The sequence below is a fragment of the Panthera leo genome, chromosome B4 (assembly GCF_018350215.1).
Source record: "Panthera leo isolate Ple1 chromosome B4, P.leo_Ple1_pat1.1, whole genome shotgun sequence".
In the NCBI taxonomy this organism is placed as follows: Eukaryota; Metazoa; Chordata; class Mammalia; order Carnivora; family Felidae; genus Panthera; species Panthera leo.
Window position 1 is genome coordinate 69,382,857 of NC_056685.1, and position 24,135 is coordinate 69,406,991.

General features: G+C 36.8%; 1 protein-coding gene across 4 annotated transcripts in view; it reads right to left on the reverse strand.

Moving 5' to 3' along the window:
* YAF2 (YY1 associated factor 2) overlaps positions 1 to 24,135 on the reverse strand; it is a 75,891-nt gene that overhangs the window by 51,397 nt on the left and 359 nt on the right. Inside the window, exons 2-4 of one of the 4 annotated variants that reach the window (XR_006204790.1) lie at positions 23,643 to 23,768; positions 21,631 to 22,008; positions 163 to 234 (exon numbers count right to left, since the gene is read on the reverse strand). Coding sequence is in view for 2 of the 4 variants with exons in the window: in XM_042946272.1 (XP_042802206.1) it covers positions 163 to 234; positions 23,643 to 23,768 (198 nt within the window). In the remaining 2 variants the exon portion in view is untranslated. Of the gene's footprint in view, positions 1 to 162; positions 235 to 21,630; positions 22,009 to 23,642; positions 23,769 to 24,135 lie in introns of those variants that run through there. The other 3 variants (XR_006204789.1, XM_042946272.1, XM_042946271.1) reach the window with 3 other exon arrangements.

Consider the following 24,135-nt stretch of genomic DNA (forward strand, 5'->3'; position numbering starts at 1 on the left):
CCCTCACAGATCCACCTCTCTTGCCCTTCTGTCCAGCATGAGAATCTTCCTGATGGGCATCCACTGGAACTGAGGGGGCATGCAGTACAGACGTATATGTAAGAAAGTTGGGGGGAGGGGATTTGGGAGATGCTAGAGACATGCTTCAGTGCACTTGCTTACCTTCCTGAAATTGGAAATTTCAACGGTTCCTTGGTCCTCGAGGCATTCACAATAGCTTCAAAGAATGTGGATCTGTGGAGATTACCCAATAGGAGAACTCCAGTTACTGGTAAGTGATCCAGCTTTTTCTTCTCTATCAGAATAAGAAGATTAATTTTATTTGAGATTATTAATACCCATAGAACTACAGGGGAAAGGAGTGTAAATTTACCAGGTAACTGTATATGAATGCACCAAAATAAACACAGAAACAAAACGCATTCCTGGCATTATCAGAAAGAGAAAGAAAAGAAAATACGATTTGAATGGTTTCATTTTTAAATTCCCATTATAATGGCAGCTATATCTTAATATACAAAAATATCAGCTATCAGACTATTCCATTTCACTGAAACAACACCGTCACTCTTTAATATTAGTAAAAGTATAATTAGCTGATCAAAATCTGCCATTTCTTAACTAGTCATTGTCATTAACCTTCACCGAATTTTGGTGTAGCAGCCACAGTGAACTACAATCTGTAAGACTTCAGATAAAAAGCATCAATAAAATTCCCTTTTCTCACTAAGTCTTTAAAATAGCCACTTACCACCAATAAGAAACCAGCCACACACACATATAGAAGTATGCCAGACCACTGATAAGAATGCTGATTTTAATTTAAATATGTGCACAAAGTAGAAATCATAGTTGTTGTTTTTTTTTTTTTTAATTTTTTTAACGTTTATTTATTTTTGAGACAGAGAGAGACAGAGCATGAACGGGGGAGGGTCAGAGAGAGAGGGAGACACAGAATCGTAAGCAGGCTCCAGGCTCTGGGCCATCATCAGCCCAGAGCCCGACGCGGGGCTCGAACCCACAGACCGTGAGATCGTGACCTGAGCCGAAGTCGGACGCTTAACCGACTGAGCTGCCCAGGAGCCCCAGAAATCATAGTTTTAACTGTTATACTTTTAAAATAATTGTCTAAAAATGGTCCTGTCATTAAAAACAAAAACCAACAAAAAACTGACTTCTAAAAAAAGGTCTTCTCAACAGAACTTTATTTTGAAGTTCACATGAAAACATACTATTACCTTTAATTCAATACATATTAATCAGGTAAAGACTAGTTTCTGTTGAAGATAGAGATATATTTCAGTAATACTCCTCCCTCTTACCATTATGCTGCTAAATAATCATCTTCTGCCCTCAAGAAACAAAGTTTTTATGTTTCCTAATTCTATAGAAACAAAGATAATGCATAGTTTTTCTCTGTTTTAAAAGTGAATAGGATTAAGAGGCGCCTGGGTGGCTCAGTGGTTAAGCATCCAACTCTTGATTTCAGCTCAGGTCATGATCTCATGGTCGTGAGATGGAGCCCCATATCAGGCTCTGCACTGGGCATGGAGCCTGCTTGGGATTCTCTATCCCCCTCTCCCTTTGCCCGCCCCCCCCCCCCATAACAAAATAAAATAAAAATATTTTAAAAATAAAATAGGATAAAATGGTGTATAAATTCATCATTCAACAAAAATAAGTTGAACACGTAATTCTCATGAAAATCTTACATTTCACTCTTGTTATGATGGAATGTTTGCATTTGGTATTAAGTCGACAGCACACGTCAAGATTTTTGCTAGATTGTTACTTAATTTGAAGATATAAATTGTCTTGTATATAAATTATATACTTTTTGAAGTAAATCTGGGTTTTAAAAAATAGTTTAATGCATTTGTTTTTAAATGACCCATTCATACAAACAGGGCACTACAGACCTCCATTTCTAACTGTAATACAGAGATAAATATCAAAAGGGTCCTCTAGTTAAGTTTTCCAGATTCCTAGTTAACTTCTAGTACCTGAAGAGTACCTGGCATAAAGGTCCAATAAAGTAAATACAGGTGCAATAATCCAAACATTTCAAACTTTTGGCATCATCTAGGATAAAAAGTATCACTAAGAACTAAATAATAATTCCCAGTTTTTATTTATAACAAATTTAGACTCATGAATTTAAAATAGAACCAACTGCATTTTTAAACTAATTTAAGATAATTAAAATATCTTGAAAATATTTTAAAGTAACCAAAAGGGTCACTTAGAGACCAGCACTGAAAGCTATTTGTTGTTATCATGCCATTACCTCAACTAAGACAGATTTTATCAGAATAGCTTAGAAAAGTACTTCCAGAAATTAGGATGCTCTATTTAAAACTATCTTGTGTAAGCCCTAATAATTACAACACTCATTCACAAAAAGGTACTCCTTAGTAATTAAGAATCAAATCAAGTATTTCGGTAATGAAAAATCTATTCCATAAAATCAATCTAAACTTGTGAAAAAACTGCTTAGAAAAAAACGTGGTAGCTAACTTTCACTTCCACTACTACCCCTGGTTCGGACATTATATTTTAGCTAGAAGCAATTTAAATTACAACTAGTTTTGATGATTCCATGTACCTTATTTTCTAATTTTCAATTAAGATTTAAAATTCTTATGGAAATTATTATGGTTGTGGGAAGTTATTCACCATAAATCCTGGACTTGGAATCCTATAACAGCATAATGAAATTTAACATTATACACATATTCATGCATATTTAAATGACACTACTGATGTTTCATATGTAAACAAACAATGGGGCATATGTGTTTATATTTGAATTGAGTCCATTATGACTTTTCTCCCTTTTCAGTCCATGATACACTCTCCTCAGGGTCCCCAAATTATAAATACCACCCATTTCCTAATCAAAATTTCCTTTTCCTCAGTTTTTAACTTTCATTTTTATTTTTTTTAGTTTATATCCAAGTTAGTTAACATACCACTATATGTTATTTGTTCCTTTCCCTCATTTAATCCACCATTTCCCACTAATCCACAGAGAAACAAAAACAATACTATTTTCTCATTAATATAATTAACTTAAAATCAAAATGGCAAGAACTCTACTCATCTGTAAAATAAGGATAACAACAAAACCTAGTTCACGGGACAGTATTGGGAATTAAGTTAATGTAAATAAAGCTTTAGACCCAATGCCCAGAATCTAACTATATACATCAAACTGTTGACATAATCATCCAGAAATGGTTTTCAAGTGATTTTATACACTTTTAGAGGGATATAGTCTACATAAGAAAACTACATAAAAGAACTACATAAAGAAATTCTAAACTTAGAGATTTGTTTATAATAATTTCGGTACTATTATTTTGAAACTATATATATTTTTTAATGTTTATTTTTGAGAGATAGAGAATGAGAGAGAGAAAGAGAAGAAGCCACAGAATCTGAAGCAGGCTCCAGGCTCTGAGCTATCAGCAAAGAGCCCAACGCGGGGCTCAAACTCACACACCATGAGATCATGACCCGAGCCAAAGTCGGACACTTAACTGACTGAGCCACGCAGGCGCCCCTGAACTAGATTGTTTATACTGCAAGATAAAGAAAATAAGTAATTTATGTTACTGATTAGGAATCACCAATTACAACATAAAAGCTGTAAGAACATGTTAATATCAAAACTCAATTCCAAATACCACTATACACTTGCGATTTTTTAAAAAGGCATATAATTTGGAAATAGTTAATAAAAGATTCCAGGCAGCAATTAGTAAATAAATCACTATCATTATCAGATTAACTTAAAAACTATATCTGCTAATAATATAAAACCAGGCTTTACATTAGATTTACTTTAGTAAAGGAAGTTACTCAACTTTACAAGTTGCCAGAAACATTTATACAAATTGTTTTCCATGTCCCAATACCTGATTTTTATAAGCTAGAATTTTACAACTGTTGACAAATTCTAAAACGAAAACATGAGAAAAACAGCATATATTCATGTTATTGACTGACATTTGATGGTGAAAATACTAATATTCAAATTGTTTGGAAGCTAAAGGGGAAGGATGGTAGCAGAACCCCTGCTTTGGACAAAAGAATTTCTCATTTATTTATCTTATATTTTGAATTTCCCCCCATCTTTTCCTTCCAAGAAAGAATTCTGCAACAACAACAAAAAGTTTAAACTTTAAAGGATAGCGTGGTGGGTAACCTCTAAGACTGCCCACAATGATCCAACCAACCTCTTGGTATGCAAGCCCTTCTGTAATTTCCTCCCCCAGAATATAGGCTGGATTTAGTGACTGATTTCTCAGGAAGAGAATGTGGCAGAAGTAATGGGATATCACTCCCAATATTAGGTTATAAAAAGACTGGCTTCTTTTGGGGGCTCTCTCTGATACCTTGTTTTGGAGTAAACAAGGTGCCATATGGTGAGCAGCCCCATGGAGGGGCCCATGTGGCCAAGAAACTGATGTCTCTGGCCAACAGCCAGAGTCCTGAGGCCTGTCGACAGCCATGTGAGTACTTGGTAGCAGGTATTCTAAGGCCTGCTGACAACCACACGAGTGAACCTGAAAGTGGATCCTCCCTCATTTGAGCCTGAGACCCTGAGCAGCCCGAATCACCTGATAAGCTGCTTCTAAATTCTTGACTCAGAAAGGAGGATAAGGTAATAAATGTTTATTATTTTCAGACAGTAAATTTTGAGGTAATTTGTTATACAAAATTACAATTTGTCTAAGTGCACAGCAGCCCTGAAACTGGTTGCTGTGTCTGCAAGCTTTTTTTTTTTTTTACTGAATGATGTTAAGAACTAATTAATTTAGATATAAAGAAGTCTACGTTACCTCAACCCCCAGAATAAAATATTACTCTACTGGCTGTCAAATAGCATCCCTCACTTCCTACCACCTCTTCTACTATGCTAAATATTAACCAATTGTCCAGTGACATAATGCTGTGTAGTTTTTCTTTCACAACATTTTATATTCTACTCATTCTTCCTAATACCTTAATCATATTAATTAATCTTCAACAATATTGTGATCTTCCTAATTTAACAGATGCCCCAGGTCCCTTAATTATGCACCACATTTTATAAGCCATATCTTAAAATGGGACACTTCCATAGACAGTCAATATCATCTACTCTTTATAGCTTCTAGTACAAGGAAACATTTTCCTGATCCTAGTCCAAAACGTCAGGTGCATCACATGTAATCCTTTATTCACCAACTATAGTTAGTATCCAAGTTAACATACAAAAATAACAGCTAATGGTACTCTCAATGCTAACAATTATGCCAGCATGAAAATGAAGTCTAACTTTTACTGTAATTATGTCCTTTTTCTCAACTTTTGATATTAAAATTAACCTGACCAGACTCTAAGCCCTGCATTAGTTTCCAAATCAATTCTTAATAACCATCTCTAAAATGTGTAAGTGCATATTTTCTGTATAATCTGATTTTATAAAACAATGGCAAATTTTTCTAACAAATTCCAATATAGTCTGAAGTTAACACTGACAGTTTTCAAACTACTGCCCATATTCTAAATAATAACTTTGTTATTCAGCAGTCATAAAATCTGAATCATGAATCACATCAAATCCAATTTACTCCACAGATGCCTATTACTTTATGAACCAAACAGTTTTATGAAAAGTGCTGTGATTTGCCTGGTTAGATGATCAATAAAGATTGCTATGATTCATTCCTTCTAAAAACAACATAAAGGATTACTCAAACCATACACGCTCCCCCACAATTATACTATTACATTTACTTACCACTTAAAAAAATTCTTGATACCAAGGTGGACCCAATTTTTTATATTAATTCTATTAACTGTTATAGGTACAATCAGGAGCTACCTGTAAAAGTACAGGCTTAATGATAGATTTTACTGGATAATTAGAGCATTCTTGAGAAAGTTAGTTACTAACATAATTTTACTCATCTCCTGACCTACAAATATTAACTTCCTTTATTTAACCTGTAGATACAATTTAGAACTACTGTAACTACCATGAAAAGCTTAGTACAAGCACTTTGCAGGATTATCTTGTTATAACCTAAAATATAAATTTTAACAGTCGTTAAAATAAACATTACACAGAATGCAAGAGAAAAATTAAGATTCTATCTGAAGAACAGCCATTTGACATGGCTCACTACATCCCCTCGTTTTGAAAACAATCTCTTCCCAGTTTCTGTAACATTACATTCTGCCAGTTTCTTACTGCCTATTTCTCTTTCTCCTCCATTTCTTCATCTTGGTGGACACAAAAAGGTCGTAATGTTTCCTGGGTTCTCTTTTCTCATGCTATGCAGTCTATTCACTCCCTGATCTGTCTTACCTACTTCCATAACTTCAACTCAATCATGTATGCTGATGACTATCAAGTATATATTCATAGCCCTGTCCTCCTTTGTAAGCCCACGCCTCACATATCCAACTGCCTCACAGATCTCCCCTCTCAGATTTCCCTCAGATACCTGAAATTCAACAAATCTAAAAGTGAACTACTACCTTTCCCCAAAACTGTCCCTCTTCCTGTTCCCTTTGTCAGTGTAAAGCACATTTATCCAGCTGCTTACCTGAGCCAGAATCCTGGGATTCATCCTTGATTCTTCCCTCTCTATAACCCAACTTCCTATCTCCCATAACCACCTCCAGCCATCCATCAAGTCCTATCAATTTGCTCCTAAATGTATCTAGAATCCATTCATTTCTGTCTCCCACTGACATTATCCTTGTTCTGGCCACTACTGTATCTTGCCTAGACCTATTGTAATGGCTTCCACTAAATGGTTTCCCTGCCTCTAGTTCAGATTTAACAAACAAGCATGACATTATGACAAAATAAAATGCTATTAGTTGTGGTTTAAAGTATACATTATACTGATGGCAAAAGAAAACATTTTTAAACTGCTGAAAAAGCTGCACATGAAGGTAACTTTGGTTAAACGGGCATAATTAAACATAATACATCCAACTCAGACTGATAAAATGAAACATTATATAAACATCGCTTAAAAAACAAGAAATGGAAAACAGCTTAAAGCAGCAATCAGATACATGATAAAGAGTCTTTGCAGTTAAGCATTACCAATATCTATGCAAGACACAGTGACAGGCACTGGGAATTTTTATTACTATTTATAATTATCATCATAATTAATTAACTAAGAGCTATGCTAAGTTCCTTAGATCATTTATCACATTGAATCATCACCATAAAGCTGTATGGTTATATGGCTGTAAATGGCAAGGTGGGGATTTAAGCTGAAATAGGATTCCAGGACAAATGGTAAAGCGATTACAGTGATTTCTCCTAGGAAGGAGAAAGAAACAGAAACAAAATGATTTCAATACACTATGTAATTACAACCACCAGATTTTTGGATAGAATGCTTCAAGAATAATTCAAAGGACATTCATTCTGGCCTAGAGATAAAGATATGCTTCTTGAGAGATGATGCTTGAGCAAACATAAAGACCAAAAAAGAAAATTTTGGAGGATGGAACAGTATGAGGCAGAAAAAACAACATAATATACAAGATGACAGAGTGGCCTAAAAAAGATCATGACCATGCTTTCTGACAATCCAACCCTGAAAACAGACTTACTTTTTAACTATGGCAAACAGTAAAAAATGTTTTTAACTGTTCAACTCTTAAGTCTATAAATACTGCTTACCACTATTACACTAACAAAGTGCTTTTTAGAAGTTAAAACTTTCACTGGTAATCCCCAAATGTTTATGTGACAAGTCACATCTGGTTACCAGGGGACACACCCCACCCCCAACAGCACGCAAGGAGGGGAAGAGAGGAAAGAGAAGAGGGAGGGACGGGGAAAGGGCAGGTACATGAAATTGTAAAATTATCCCTGAAATAATTTGTGGAAATGTTATCCTTTAGTAGAAGACCCTTATTCTTATGTTCTGGTTTTGTCAGCTACCACATTTGAACCCACATGCTTGACGATAGGGACTGTTACACCCCTAACGGATATCAAGTATTATATCACCACTCATGTATTTGATGGTTTTAGCTAACATTTTCTGAGGACTTACTATATGCCAGGTACTGTCAAGTATTTTGCAAGACTTATCTCATTTAATCCTCACAACAACTCTGTGAGGTAGGTGTTATTATCAAGTCCATTTTATAAATGTAAAAACTGAGACTCAAAAGTTGATTAACTTTCACAAGGTCACACAGCTAGTAAGTGGTGAGATCAATATTTAAGCCGAAACAATCAAGCTCCAGAGTCCAAACTCTTCATCACTATACTACAGGGAACTACTGTAGGGAACTCTGAAATACTGAAAAAAAAAATTTTTTTTTTTTGCTTTCCATTATACTGAATACGCCTAAAAATTTAAAACAAACATGTAGGAGCGCCTGGGCGGCTCAGTCACTTAAGCATCCAACTCTAGATTCGGCTCAGGTCATGATCTCACCATCGTTGTGGGATGGAGCTCCACATTGGACTCTGTGCTACAGCATGGAGCCTGCCTGGGATTCTCCTTCTCTCTCTCCATCCCTCCCACATGCGTACACGCTCTTTCTCAAAATAAGTATTTTTTAGAATAATAAAATAAAATAACATGTAGGCAAAAAAATAAAACTAGATAAATTTTCCTGCACCAAAAATATGTATAATGAAGTCCTACACAAGTGGAATATGGAAAGATCACAATTAAACTGTCAATTACCAAGGAATATTACAGAAAAATGCCATGTGATCAGAGGCATTAAGTTTATGGAAAATTGGCGAGGGAATACTACCCAAATGTGATAACCACATTCATATAGATAATGGAATAGCCTTATCCATGTCACCAAAAACTATAATTTGATGACATGATGAATTTAATATATTTCTTGTCTATAAATTATACTGGTTATCACTCAACTAATTAATGATTATATAGCTCTAGGTTTTACCAGCCTTGGTCTTTGAAAACAGAGGAAAGGGGGCACCTGGGTGGCTCAGTCAGTTAAACGTCCGACTTCGGCTCAGGTCATGATCTCATGGTTCATGGGTTTGAGCCCCACATTGAGCCCCATGTCAGGCTCTGCACTGACAGTGCGGAGCCTATTTAGGATTCCCTCTCTTCATCTCTCTCTGCCTCTCTCTCTCTCTTTCAAAAATAAATGGATAAACATAAAAAAACTTTAAAAATCTTAAAATTTTTTAAAAAGAGCAAAGTGTCTAACAAGATGGGTGAGAAGAAAGGAAAGCTAAAGGGAAGGAGGGAGGAAGAAAAGGCTTTTCAAGGAACAAACTTTTTAATCTATGCATCACTACACAGAATTCATTATTAGCTCTTGCTTTTGAAACGTGTGGCTAAGAAGTCCAGTCACAATTAACCCAGCCTACGCTGAACAGACAAATTTGAGTGGTGGAAAGCTAAATGGAAGGAACAGGGCAGTGGTTTCAAAAAAAAAACTGTTCCAATAGCAAAGCAGCTTCAGGAAATAAATTAAAAGAAACCCTAGTGAATAAAGTATATAAGAGCATAGATGACATAGCTGAAGTGGAGTGTGGGAGCATGGAGCCCCACTTGGTTGTTCCTGCTGGCAGTCACTGAGATAATTTCATGAGATTTCAGGGCTCCAACCAACACAATTCAAAACCCCTGTGTTCTTCTGAGGGAAGGCTAGCTCATTTCTACCCCAACAAACCTGTTACTTGATTCTAACCAGCAAAAACATTTTCTTACTCCCTTATTCCCTGCAACTTGCTCTCTCACAGGTTTCCCAAAGCCAGCTCTGAGTGAGCTGTATGGGTGAAGGAATGTATGGCTGTGTACAGATATCAGAAACAGGAATAAGAGGGAGGATGTGTTAACAGAGGCGGCATTTTTTGACATAAGAATTCATGAGGGAAGTGTTGGCCAGAGAGGGCACCATTAACAGAGACATACCCACGCTCAAATGTTGTACACAAATGCCTGCTCATATACACACTCGTACATGCAATGCTGCCTCACACACACATGCACCCCCAAAAGAAAGGGGAAAGCCCTTTGGAAAAAGCAGTTCAAGTAGAATGAATACCTCAGAGCCTTGCCCACCTCACTGTCTTATCTTGAAAAAAACCAGAGCAGTGCTTCTTGAATTTTAATGTGCATATGAATAATCTATAAAATGCAGATTATGACTCAGTAAATCCTCGGTGGGACTAGAGATTCTGCATTTTTTTTTTTAAGTTTTATTGATTAAGTCATCCCTACACCCAGCATGGGGCTTGACCTCACAAGCGAGATCAAGAGTCCCAGGTTCCTCCAACTGAGCCAGCCAGAAGCCTAGAGATTCTGCATTTCTAACAAGTTCCCAGGAAGTGTCTCTGCCACTGGTCTTTGGACCACATTTCAATAGCAAGGGCCTACAGAACAGAATGTCCCAACGAGTTCTGTATTATAATAGAGAAAAAATAAAACAAAATCCACTCAGGTAAAACTGAGAACTGCACAACTATATAAGCTAAAACAAATTCTTTTGGAGGATTCTCAGGACTTTCAATTTATTAAACTCTAAGAAGATAATGATACACAGTATTTTCCCAACTTTCTTGGCTTGTTTTCAAAAGCATTCCCTACCACCAGTGTTTGTGAGGCCTACTGGAGTACAGAGAGAAGGCAAGATGAGAGCTGTCTTGTGAAGTCAGAGAAACACCCCTGATTTAGAAATCTCCTCCTTTCTCCCATTCTTCCAGAGAGAGACACCTCAACTTCCCCCTTTTAAATGCTAATATCCACTTGTAAAAAACAGAAAGGAAACACACGTTAGAAACAGCGATCTCTGGCTGGAGAGATGTTGTGATGAGCATTCCTATTTTCCTCTTTTTATTTCTTTAGTATCTTCCATGAACATGTAATATTTTTATCACCAATTACTTCCTTAAGAAAAAACTAACTCTGCCCACCCCCCCCCAACCCCCGCCATGCTCAGGATATTTATTCACAATTACTTTATTTAGATTTACAGAACAGACAAAACAATAAGATTTTCTAGTAAAGGAAGAACTGCTGGTGGAGTGAAGAAAATAAAGGATGAGAAAGAAGGCAAGCTAGGGGAAAAGGAAAAAAAGCAAGCTAGAAATGAGTATTAAGAGACTTTGGGTCCTGGGGAGATCAAAGATAAACAGCAAAAAAGGATGGAAAAAGATCAAAGAAGACCAAAACAATTTTGCCTTCTCTGTCAATATACCTAGAGCTCTACTTTTTTTTTTTTTAAAGTATATTTATCTATCTTGAGACAGAGCAAGAAGGAGAGGGAGAGAGAGAGAGAGCATGAGCAGGAGAGGGGCAGAGAGCAAATCCCAAGTATGCTCTGCCTTGACAGTGCTGAGTCCCACTTGGGGCTAGATCTCACAAACTGAGATCATGACCTGAGCTGAAATCAAGAGTCGACCACTTACCCAACTGAGCCACCCAGGCATCCCCTTAGAGTTCTACTTCTTAAACAAATACTTCTTTGGCATCTAATATTACCTACTGCTGCTTTTGTTAAGTTGATCGTACCAGATCATCCTATAAAGTATGATAGCGTGCAAACGAACCCTGACTGGACCACAAAACATGTAAAAATGAAGTGGTTTAACTCATGTCTAAAAATTACCAGTGAGCTGCATAAACTTTTTATCATACACATATAGTAATATACACACATACAAATTGGTTATTAATTATACTATTAATGATTCTTAATATTTGTGTCCCCCCCAAAAAGGGAAATAATATTTACTGGGATTTTTCCTCTAAGAAATATTATGATATCAAAGTCAGAATATAAAGCACAAAAAAATGTTACTATAAGAGATATCAAGGGGCAGCTAGGTGGCTCAGTTGGTTAAGCGTCCAACTCTTAATTTCAGCTCAGGTCATGATCTCAAGGTTTGGAGTTCAAGCCACACATCTGGCGCTGAACTGACAGTGGAGGGACTGCTTGGGATTCTCTCTCCCCCTCTCTCTCTGTCCCTCCCTTGCTTACACTCTCTCTTTCTCAAAATAAACAAATATTAAAAAATATATCAATATGAAGTGTGTTAACAATTACATGTCAAAAATATTAGTTAGAGTTAACATGGGGGAAATAATTGACTGTCATTTTGTTCTTCATGCATTACACTGCTAGCCCAGTTTTAACATAAATTCTTATATTAGTGGGGTGCCTCGGTGGCTCAGTTGGTTAGGCCTCCAGCTTCGGCTCAGGTCATGATCTCGTGGTTTACAAGGTTCAAGCCCCGCATTAGGCTCTGTGCTGACAGCTCAGAGCCTGGAGTCGGCTTTGGATTCTGTGTCTCCCTCTCTCTCTCTGTCCCTATCCCCTCACGCTCTGTCTCTCTCTCCTTCAAAAACAAACATCAAAAAAAATTACTTAATTAAAAAAATTCTTATATTAGTTATAAGTAGTAGGTTTAATGTTAGCAATTATCAAGATGTACAGCGCTAGATCTATGTATACCAAATTTACAAGAAGAAATCCTTAAGAAGTTACTCGGTAGCAAATTTAAATGTTACCACAGCAAGGTAATAAAAGGGACTGGAAATCCAAGTATCTGAATCTGACATTACATGAACCAGCTACTGACTTTAAACAAGTCACAATCTTTCCAGGCCTGTTTTCTTACCTGTCAGGAGGATACTAGGCTAGAGCCATGAGTTCCAACACATAGAAAAGATCTCACCTAGCAGATTGCTCTGTTTTACCTGGCAGTTCTCAGTATAGCAACAAGAACTGAGCTGAAAATCCCAAACAAGAAGGATTTGCAAACAATGGTGGCCTCAACCTATTTTGAAAGTTTTAATACCAATATTTCTACCCCAAACCTCTTAAGACCTTTCCTACGAAGACAATCTTATCCCTCTATTATCAAGGTCTCAAGTAATAAAAACTCGCCAGTCTCAGGAAATTACTAAACCTCATGGAAGCTCTTGAAAGGTTCCTTCCAACTCTAAAATTCCAGGTAATTCTGTAATTTCCCATAATAAACAATACTGCAAAATGGAGTGTCTACTCAATCTTCTGAAACAGATTATCAATCACAGATCATATAACAAAAGGTAGAGATTTTAACATGCATGAAAGCCAATAAACAAAGCATTGTAGATATTTAGTAAATATTCGTTAAATCAAATCACAATGTATTTTACATACTTGCAATACCCTAAAATTACAAACTATCAAAGATAAAGGAAAATGTGTCTTAAGAAAATCTCAAACACCTGTTTCATTAAATCCTTGAATGAAAACTTGATATCCCACAAAATGCTAATCTTTCTACCAAAATATACTGGCTCTCTAACACCTCAGAAGAAAAGAAGAATAAGCAAAGAAATCTTTCACTCAAATAGTACAGTTTTATAAACTTCTCTATCAGAGACAAAAGAATGAAAAGATCAACCAGCAGTCAACCTGGATTTCAATCTAGGCTCTAACACTAAATCTGTGATTGGATGACCATCTTGCCCTCCTCATGTAGGGTGGTTTGATGAACAAATGTAAAGATATATAGGAAAGCATTCTGAACACAGAAAATTAGTATATGAATGATAAATAATTCAAAGATACTGCTTTTACTGAAACCACCAATAATAACAAAATTAATTTTGTAGCAGTATGTTATAAATATTATTTCAAACATATACTTTAACAGTAATGGCTACCATTCAATGATCATTTACTATGTGTAAGCCACTGTGATAAGGCTTTACAAAAATTTACTCATTTAATCTTCTCAACAATGCTTTAAAAAAAAAAAAAAAATACCCAAGTAGCATACTGAAGATCACTGCCAATATAATCAGTAATATAGTTGAAGAAACAGATGTTAAATTCAGTAATGTAGTCCCATTATAAAATTATTTTATTCTCAAAAAAATTGTTTCTGGGATTTTTAAATATATATAAATTTAATAATCTGTACCATCCTATGTAAACTTCTCAAAGGCAAATAATTTTAGTCCTCTGAAACCTTACTTCAATTATATAACAACTATCGTCTGAAAAACAGCAGTTTCTTTTAAAAATATACATTATTTATACACGCATACACATAGACATATACACAGAGAAAAGGGGAGGGTTTTACTTAGCAGTGACATGGCAGTTTCATTTGGCTGAAATTTCTTGAGAAAACTAACCAAACTGGAAATTGGTCATGATGTTAGAACACACTTTACCAAAAGTGCTTAACTAGTAATGACTACACCAATAACTGATTTCATTCTTGATTTGAGCATAGGACTTCTCCAAAAAGTAGGACTATACTGGAAAATTAATTGTACATTCCTTCTTCTGTTTACTCATTAGCAAATATCATTTATCTATCTTTGCTAGAATTCAAACCCTCACAGGCTGGAATTGGGTCTCATCTATAATTCTACAGTCCTAGCATAATTCCTGGCATATGGTATGTGTTCATTAAGCATATACCGAATTCTAGAATTTTGTTCACTACCATTTATTTCTGATACTTCAAACATGTACACATGTGGGTTCTTCTCCAAATAATGACTTCTACAACCTGTATCAAAATTCCAACTTCTTCAAAGCTTATAGAGTTTAAAAAAAACAAACCAATAACTTTTCCTTTCTAATACGTATATTCCTCTTTCAACAAACTTTCATTGGACACCCATTACTTCCCAGGCACTTTGTCAAGCATCTTTGAAAAAGGTAATGAAAAGCTCCCATTTCCCTTAAGAAACTCAAGGGAGTTTCTTGATAACAAGAGAGTAAATGCATACAGGTAGCAGAATTACCATATGCTAAATGATATAACAAAGGTAAGCATCACAAACTGAGGCACTATTTAGATTCTAAAACCAGAAAACAGCTACTCTCACGACTTTAACCAGTTATTCATCCTCTGGAGAATTCATCCTCTGAGAAAGAATACTCAGCTTCATGAAAAAGACACAAATCAACCCCGGATTTATGAGGAAATGCTGAAGCTAGATGAAGATCACAATCAGAGGTATGCACAAAAGACACACGAAGGCAGGCATGTTTGAGATTGGTCAAGGAGAATGTCACAGCCAACAGATACACAAACTAGGTTTGGAAGAATAAGCAGTTAACCAGGTAGGCGAAATGATAACAGAATTGTAGAAAAATATCAGCAACTACCCCTGTTAGTCTGACTCCAAACAACTGGAAATAGACAACTGGAAGCACAAGATGAGGGAAAATTCCATTATTTCTTTAATGTCTGCCTAATTTCTATAGTTGTATAGGTGTCTAATAATGTATATAATTGATCTATCTTTAAAGTAACAAGTTCATAGACAAAACAATACTATCTCAACCATAAATTAAAAATTAGCTCCATATTAATTATAATTAAATTTAATTTGTTCCATTAATTGTACCAGTAAATTCAAATAAATGCAAAATCTGAATTCTAAACTATTTTTCAATTAAACAATCTCAAATACCACAAATCTATGTTTAGTATATTCTAGTTTTTGATAGACCCTCAATGTCAACTAACTTTAAAAAACACTCAAAAGAGAACTTAAATATATTTCATTATATGCTGTACCTTTTCTTGATTTTAGTTTACTTTAGTCAAGAAATAATTCTCATTTGGGGCGCCTGGGTGGCTCAGTCAGTTAAGTGTCCAACTTCAGCTCAGGTCATAATCTCTGAGTCTGTGAGTTCGAGCCCGGCGTCAGGCTCTGTGCTGACAGCTCAGAGCCTGGAGCCTGCTTCAGATTCTGTGTCTCCCTCTCTCTCTGCCCCTCTCCTGCTCACGCTCTGTCTCTCTCTTTCAAAAACAAATAAATGTTAAAAAAAAAAAAAATTTTTTTTTAAAAAGAAGTAATTCTCATTTTTAGTTATACCATGCAAATTTCAATAATCTGAATAACAAGACCTAAATAAGTGGTAGTGAGATAACAAACAACCCTCCAAAGTTGTACTGTAAAAACACCAAGGTATAATATAAGGTACATTATCATTCTTGAAATATGAAACTAATATATTGTTACATGTCAATTAAAAATGATAAAGCTAAAAATGTTTCAAAATTGAGGGGCAAATTATAATTTTACTTGTACACATACATGTTTTTAAGTATAAGACAAGAACAAACATAATAAAAAATGTGAGATGCACAAAATTCTTTATGTTCTTAATTTTCAAAATAACTACATAGTTTGTTATAACATTACTATATTATAAAAATATTATTTCCGTGTTTAAAGACAAAGAAAGGTACGAAGACTCAGGGGTCACTTATCTCAGTTACTAATCTAACTGTAATAACTGTGCTTTTAATCAAGTAACAGCTTCAAAATACAAAACAAAACTGTGAAAAAATTTTTAAAAATTAATGCTAAAATATGTACCTACAAATTATGGACAAAATAGTCTGATAATATTTTTACAAGCATAGGCTTAGAAGTTTTGGGGGATGGGATGCCTGGGTGGCTCAGTCAGTTAAGCGTCTGACTTTAGCTCAGGTCATGATCTCACGGTTCATGAGTTTGAACCCCCCACGTCAGACTCTGTGCTGACAGTGCCAAGCCTGCTTGGGATTCTTTCTCTCTCCCTCTCTCTCTGCCCCTCCCCTGAATGCACACTTGTTCTACATACGACTCTTGATCTCTAGGTCAAGCCCCATGTTTGGGTGTAGAAGTTACTTAAAATAAAAAAAAGAAACTTAAAAAAAAGTTATTAAGGGCACCTGGGTGGCTCAGTCAATTAAGCATCCAACTCTTGTATCGGCTCAGGTCCTGATCTCATGGTCATGAGATTGAGCCCTGCAACAGGCCTGTACTGAGGAGCCTGCTTGGGATTCTTTCTCTTTCTCTTTCTCTTTCTCTTTCTCGTTCTCTTTCTCTTTCTCTCTCTCTCTCTCTTTCTCTCTCTCTCTCTCTCTCTCCAAAATAAAAAAACTTAAATTTTTTAAAAAGTTATTGGAAAAGTGATTCCAGTTGTTAAACAGCAATAATAAAATTTAAAGGAATGTTAGCTGAAAAAGTTTAAATGCCTAAAATGTTCCAAATACTTTACTGGCTTTGGAGGATACAACAAAGGGTACGACTGCCCAGAAGGGTAGATAAACACGTAGACAATACTACCACAATATGATGATTTTCTAGAGATAATTACATATGCATTTACATAGATAGACTGAACAATAAAATAGTTGGGATGAGGAGGTTATAATCCCAGAGGATTTCTCCCAGAGGGTTTCTTTTAAGAAGCACCATCTGATGAAAATACTTAAGTGCTGATGCAGCGTAAGATTGGTTGGGATACGCAGCAGGAAATGAAGCTAGAAAGGCAAATCAATGACAGATATTACAATCTTGTATACCATGCTCGGGAGCTCAACCTTTATTCAATAAACAGGACTTTATTCACTGGAGAGGTCTTAATTTTTATGTTTTAAAAAACATACTGAAATAATGTTAGCAGCATTAGGGAGAACAGACCAATTTGTCATAATTCATGAGAGAAAAGACATGGGCTTCTAAACTATAGTGACATAAACTGGAAAAAGGACAGATTTTAGAGACAATTCAAAGACTGGACATGAGGAACGACGAAGAGTTAGATCAAAGTTGAGACAATGATAGTTTCTGGCTTAGATTCCAGAAAGAGCATGCCACATACAAAGTAAAGTATATAGAGAAGAAGCCAGGTTTCAGTAGGCAGAAATTGATTTCAAAGATGTACAAGAAAAACCAGAGAAAAAATGTGTTAGAGACATCAAAAAGGGAGAATTTCAATTAAAAAAAAAAAGGCTACCAACATCAAATACTATGGAGGTGACATGGAAAGAAAAGATTAGGCCACTGAGTTTAACAAGTAGGTCACTAGGTTATCAGAGAGATCTTACTCAACAAAGGATAAATGAAAGGAAAAGAATGCCTGCTGAAGTAAATCTGTGGGATGTGGAAACCCATGCTAGTAAAACCTTACACCAGCAGTTCATAAACTTTTTGGTCTCTGGCTCTCTTATCCTCTCAAAGTTAAAAGAGCTTTTGTTTATGTAAGTCTTACCTAGCAAGAAATAAATTGCTATATTAGAAATAAAAACAGCTAAAATTTAAATGTATGTTAGTTCATTTAAAAAATAAAGCAGATCACATTTTCATATAAATACTTTTAAAACCTGTATTTTTCAAATCAAAAGTAATTTTGTGTGAAGAGTAGCACTTGCTATTTTTGCAAAACCTCTAATATCTGGCTTAACAGAAGACATCTGGATCGTCATATCTACTTCTGCATTCAATTTGTTGCAGTATGTTGGTTTAGTTCAAGAATATAAAGGAAATCTGGACTCCCACAAATATATAGTTGAAAAGGGAGGAGTAGTTTAATATTAATAGCCTTTTCAGATAATTATAGATATTCTTCTTTGATACTACATAAAAACACAAGTAGTTATTTCTCAAAGGTTAGTTGCATGTGATATCTAAAACTTTATCAACAAACTTTTCAGAGTAGTCCTTTAAAATCCATTGGTTTCTTTTGTACTTTAAATGGATTATCTATGCATGGTTTTGTAACATCACACATTGGTTATCTGAATATACTAGTTCACTGACTTACACAGATCTTCCAAACATCAACAAATTTCATGATAAATTATCAGAAGTTACATTCATTAGTATCACCACCTGATTTCATCCTTAAAGTACTGGGATCAACAGTGGTTACATGTTTTCAAAAATTCTAATTTTCACTTGAAAGCTCAATTTTTATCATTGGCAACAAACACTATCAATTGTCTTCCTTGAAGTGACAAACTCACTGTGTTCATTTTTGAGAAAATAGATGCTACATATCCAAGTCTGAATAACCACAGTTTGCCAAGCATTCTTTCAAGTAAAAACGATCCTCCATGAAAAAAGCAGCTAGTTCTGCTTGCAAATTAAATAACTACACAAATGCTTCCCCTTGAATCAACCAATGTACTCTAAGTATGCACCAGAAGGGCTTTACTTTACTTCCCAGTTCATCAAATACGTTAAAAAAGACATGAGACTTCCTAAAATTCATAACTTTTACTGCTTCATCAAGGGAATATATGCTTAAGTGAAACTGGCATTGTTTTTACTTCACACGCATGGTAGTGAATATTACGATGAATACAGATAGCAACTTGGTGCCACTGCTTTGATTCATGCTAAGAGTCCAGCAGTTTTACCCATCCTTGCCTCTGTACCACCACCGCAAAGGTTAATACAGCAAAAAAGACAAATAACATCTTAATATGACTGTGAAAATAGTTTGGACCTCACAGAGTCCCTTAAAGGGTCTCAGGGACCCCCCCAGGGTTATTCAGATCACACTCTGAAAACCACTACTCTAAATTATCCAAACACTAATCACTTTAAGAATTTCCTTGTAGGGGCGCCTGGGTGGCTCAGTCAGTTGAGCGTCCGACTTCGGCTCAGGTCACGATCTCGCGGTCCGCGAGTTCGAGCCCCGCGTCGGGCTCTGGGCTGATGGCTTGGAGCCTGGAGCCTGTTTCTGATTCTGTGTCTCCCTCTCTCTCTCTGCCCCTCCCCCGTTCATGCTCTGTCTCTCTCTGTCCCAAAAATAAATAAACGTTAAAAAAAAAAAAAAATTTCCTTGTAAACAATGAAGCCCCTTGAGTACTCTAACCCAAGATATAAGGAGGAAAACCAACCAACCAACCTCCTAGAATAAGGAGTCTCTCTGAACAAGAACTCAGTGGTAGCTGGAAAGGCTCCTCAGACAGGTAGGGAGGCTTGGGAACTCTGAATTTCTGAAAAATGAACTGACTTTTATGGTCCTCAATTTTTTTCTCCCATTCCTACACCAAGAGTAGTAGAATCTGTGACAAATTTCAAATTAGAAGACAGAAAGCAAATATGACAACAATACTGAAAAGATTTTTATCAGATAATTGGGGTTTATTTTAGATTTCTTCAGAATATAAATCATAGCAATTTACTTCCATTTTATAGAAGCTGAAATAATTAATCTTTTTAACAACAGTCAGATCCTGACCATATTACGGTGTTCAGAAATACCTAGCGCAGCCCTTGTATAAAACGAGACACTCAGTAAACACTGCTGAACGTCAAAGTAGTTGAAATGAGTTAAGAACACAGTTCACCAGAAACCTAGTATAACTCTTTCTTCTAAAATCTTTTTCATTGTTCCATAAAATAACATCTCTCAAAAACGTTAAGAGAGCTATTACAACTTATCCTGAGAAAATATAACATTACCTGTTATACTTTAAATTCTACCTAAAAGTTTGCTATGGACTTGGGTGTTTTATATGCTTTCATTTAGGTCACACTTCAAAATCAAAACAAATAGCTCTATCATTCTCATTTTTTAGTATGTGCCACCTGAGTTAGGCAGTAATTTCCATTCCTATATGAAGTGGCAAGAAGATACTACTCTAATTCAATCATCATACACTGACTGCACTACCCTTCACACACTATACTAAATATTTCACTTTCTCTGATGCTTTAGATTGGTTCTTAATTTCTTAAAGTTTCTTAGGTTTATATGTGAGACACTTATTGCCTTATAAGTACTCGATGAAGATATAAAGATGAAGGAGACTGTTTAGTGCCTTTCACAGTAATTTGTCACCACAACTTTTTCTTTTTTAAATGTTTCCTGTCAGTTTGACATTTATCACTGCTTCTCTCACAAAAGGACAATGCAGAAAACTTCAAGTGCTTGAACTATCCAGTTATTTAGATTCTGGATAAAAAAAGAGATTTATCAAACTTAAACTAATTAAGGTCAGCAAGCACAAAACCGAAATCCAAACACAGAAATGGCATAAATTTAAAGGCTATAACTGATCAAAATTTAGGAACTAAAGCTACTTCATATGTTTCATTTTAAAATACTACTATGATTATAACCTCATTTCACTGCATAGTTATTCTGCAGAAAAACATGACCTACCAAGGATATAGCCAAAGAAAATGGGTCTTCTGTTGAAATATAAAAGATTTGAACTCAGAATCTTAAAAGATAAAATTGTCAGTAAAGACTCTGGAGGGAGACCATGGGCTCCGCCTTCTCTGGAGGTTTAAAAAAAAAAGACTTCAAATGTCTGGAATGCCTTAGACTTGGCCTCACATTTGGCGACTTCGAGACAGAATCAGTTCAAAGGTCAGTCTGACCCAAGCAATTCAAGTCCCGTAGGTCAGTCACGCAGACAAGTCATTAGCAAACTGCATCTTCAGCTCTGCTGCTATCCAGTCCCTGCTTTGATAATCGCCAACCTTACCCCTGAAATTACCCTAAGTACTAATTAACATGTCAGTTGTAGAGAATTATTTCTTCCAACTCCTGAAACTTCTGCTTCTCTCTAGTGTTCTGCAACCCTTTAATCCTGTTTTTCTAACATTACCAGAGAGGGAAGTATTTTGTGGTGCAATCAATATCTACCCTATTAACAATTCCCTGTTCCACTGTTCTATCCAAACAGGGATTCCACTCTGAATTTCAGAAAGTGGTTGGAAAATAACAGGTAACAGAGAAATTAGAGCTCTTAGATTTAATTTAGGGCCAAAATCAAAAGAGAAGATACAATTCAGAGAGAGGAAGGAAGAAGCTGAGAGGGTCGTAGTGTAGAACACTTACTTTTAGGAACAGAGTGTCCCTTAGACTTCTGGTGAGTTGCCCAGAGCCTCTTCAGTTTCAATCCAAATGACAATGCTTCTCTGAGTCCTCCTCAAGTAATGTTTCCACCACTAAAAATTGGATCTACAAGAGCTCAGATGTACTGGTAAAAAATGTCAGGGGCCCCCTTGTGGGCCTCAAACCTCTTTTAAACTAGGCCCACTTCTCTGTCCTGGGCCAACTCCCCTGTGCACTATATTCCTTCTTCTTCCAGGTGCCAGGTATTCAGCCTGTTTCTTCTCTTCTGAGCTGCCACCACCTACTCTATTTCTCAGGGTTCCTCTAACCCCAAGACTGGCTGTGGAGTAGGACAACAGCTTCCCCCCTTCCTTGCTGTCCCTGCAAATAAACATATAGGCTCTTCTAGTTTCAGTATTTTTTCTAATGGCTACAAGAAAATAGAAAGGGAACAACAAAAAGCAACAATATCGTACCAGAGATTAAGATTATAACAAATGTCTCCACTTTAAAGTTCCTGCCTCCAAAAACCACATTTTCTAAAAACTGCTTGAGTGTTTTAAGAAGTACAAAGCATTAACACAGATATACAAATATATATTCTAAACCAAATCCAACCTGATACAAAGACATAAAGATACTCTGCTTTTCAAATACTTAAATCACGGGTCCAAAAACTGTTGCCACATTTACTTTAGCAAATAAGTGCTTTTTTACTTTTCAGAATGGTCTGTTATATCCCCTTAAATTTAGATGTTTGAAAGTTTGCTTTTTAAAGGATATCATGAAAAATGCTCAACACATTTTATCCAATGTAAATGACAATATACAAAACACATATTATGATTCACAGAAAGACATGTCAGAAGCAACTAGCTTCACAAAGCAAATCATAAACTTTTAAGTTATTGCCAACTATCTCTGTCTCTACATTTTAAAATTTTAGTAAGTTGTTATAAATGGCATTCAAAAATCTAGTATCTAATTTTCAGAAATTTAACTTCTACAGAATACATAAATCTAATGTCACTATAGAGGTCTTCTTTAAAACAACAGTATATCACATTAGTATACTTATACTCTTGTGATAATTTAGTTTCTAACAGACTTTGTAACATCAAAATACATGATATCTAAATATTAGGCTATAACTCACATGATTATAATAAATTCAAAGACTATCTTGCTACAAAGGCAAAGGAACTCTAAAGTGTTGGCAGATCAACAATGTCAGACTTTGAATTTCCTGTATGACTTTCTTTATCCACTTAATTCACTTAAGTGGTTTTTTGAAAGACTGAGTTATTATACTGTAAGACTACAATAAAATAAAGACTGAAAATAGGCAGAGATCATTTTATCTCATTTGTAGAGTCTAATAGATTGCCATTTAATCAAACTAAAAATATTCAGATACTTTCAGTAAAAATGTGTCCCTGTGACTGGGCTCACCTCCAACTATTTATAAAATATTAGAGAATTAGAATAAACATACTAAACAAAACCTTGATCTAACCTTTCCAGACTCTAAATAAAAAAGGAAGTTTAACCTATTGTGTATTCTATAATCAGATACTTTTTTTTTTTTGAGGAATGAAATTAAATTCCATCTTTTGCTCCTACAGAGGATTTCATGGCTTTTCTTTGATTCCAACACACTAACACAACAATGCAGCCAACATTAATATACCCAGACTAGGCGGGGGGGGTGGGGGGGGGTGGGGGGGGGCATTACACCCAGCGATACGAATTAAATCGCAGTTGCTAATGCCTCCCTTAAATAATTTATTCTCTCTTGGCAGCATATAACGTTACAGCCTCTTCAATTACCCCTCACCGCAAACCATAGCAAGGGTCGCAATCAATCTGACCCAATTCCTATAGCGGCCACCACCTCAGTCTCGCCTGCTCCCGCGGGGTCTGCGAGTGTCACGGGAGGGGGCGGCAGCCGCAGGGGCGTCCTCTGCGCCGCAACCCGGGCGCCCCACGGCGCGCGGGGCAGGCCCGGGACTCACCGGGTGGAGGTGCCCTTCCGCACATCGCACATCATGCACTTGAAGGCCTCGGCGCTGTTCCGGAAGGTGCAGACGCTACAGTCCCAGTAACCCTCATCCGAGGACGGCTTCGGCTGCCGCTTCGGCCTGCAGGACACAACCCGGACACGACGCGGCGCGGGGTCACCAGCAGGCCGCGCCCGGCGCCCGGGCCCCGCGGCCGCCCCCGCCCCGCCCCCCGCCCCAATTCCGCGACCCCCGCCCCGCGGGCCCCCGGCGCGCCGCGCTCCAGCTAGGAGTGGGAGGGGAGTCAGGAAGGGGGAGGGCGCGGGCGCGGCCGCAGTCGTCGTCGCCGCCGCCTCTCTGACACCCCGGGCTGCCGCTCCGGCCGCCGCCATCGCGGCTCCATTGTGGGGCGGCCGGCGCCGGCCCCTCACGCGGCAGTGCTCGCGCAGCAGCGGCGCCAGCGCCGCCCCCGTTCTGGCCCCGCTGCCCGGGCGGCGAGCGAGACGGC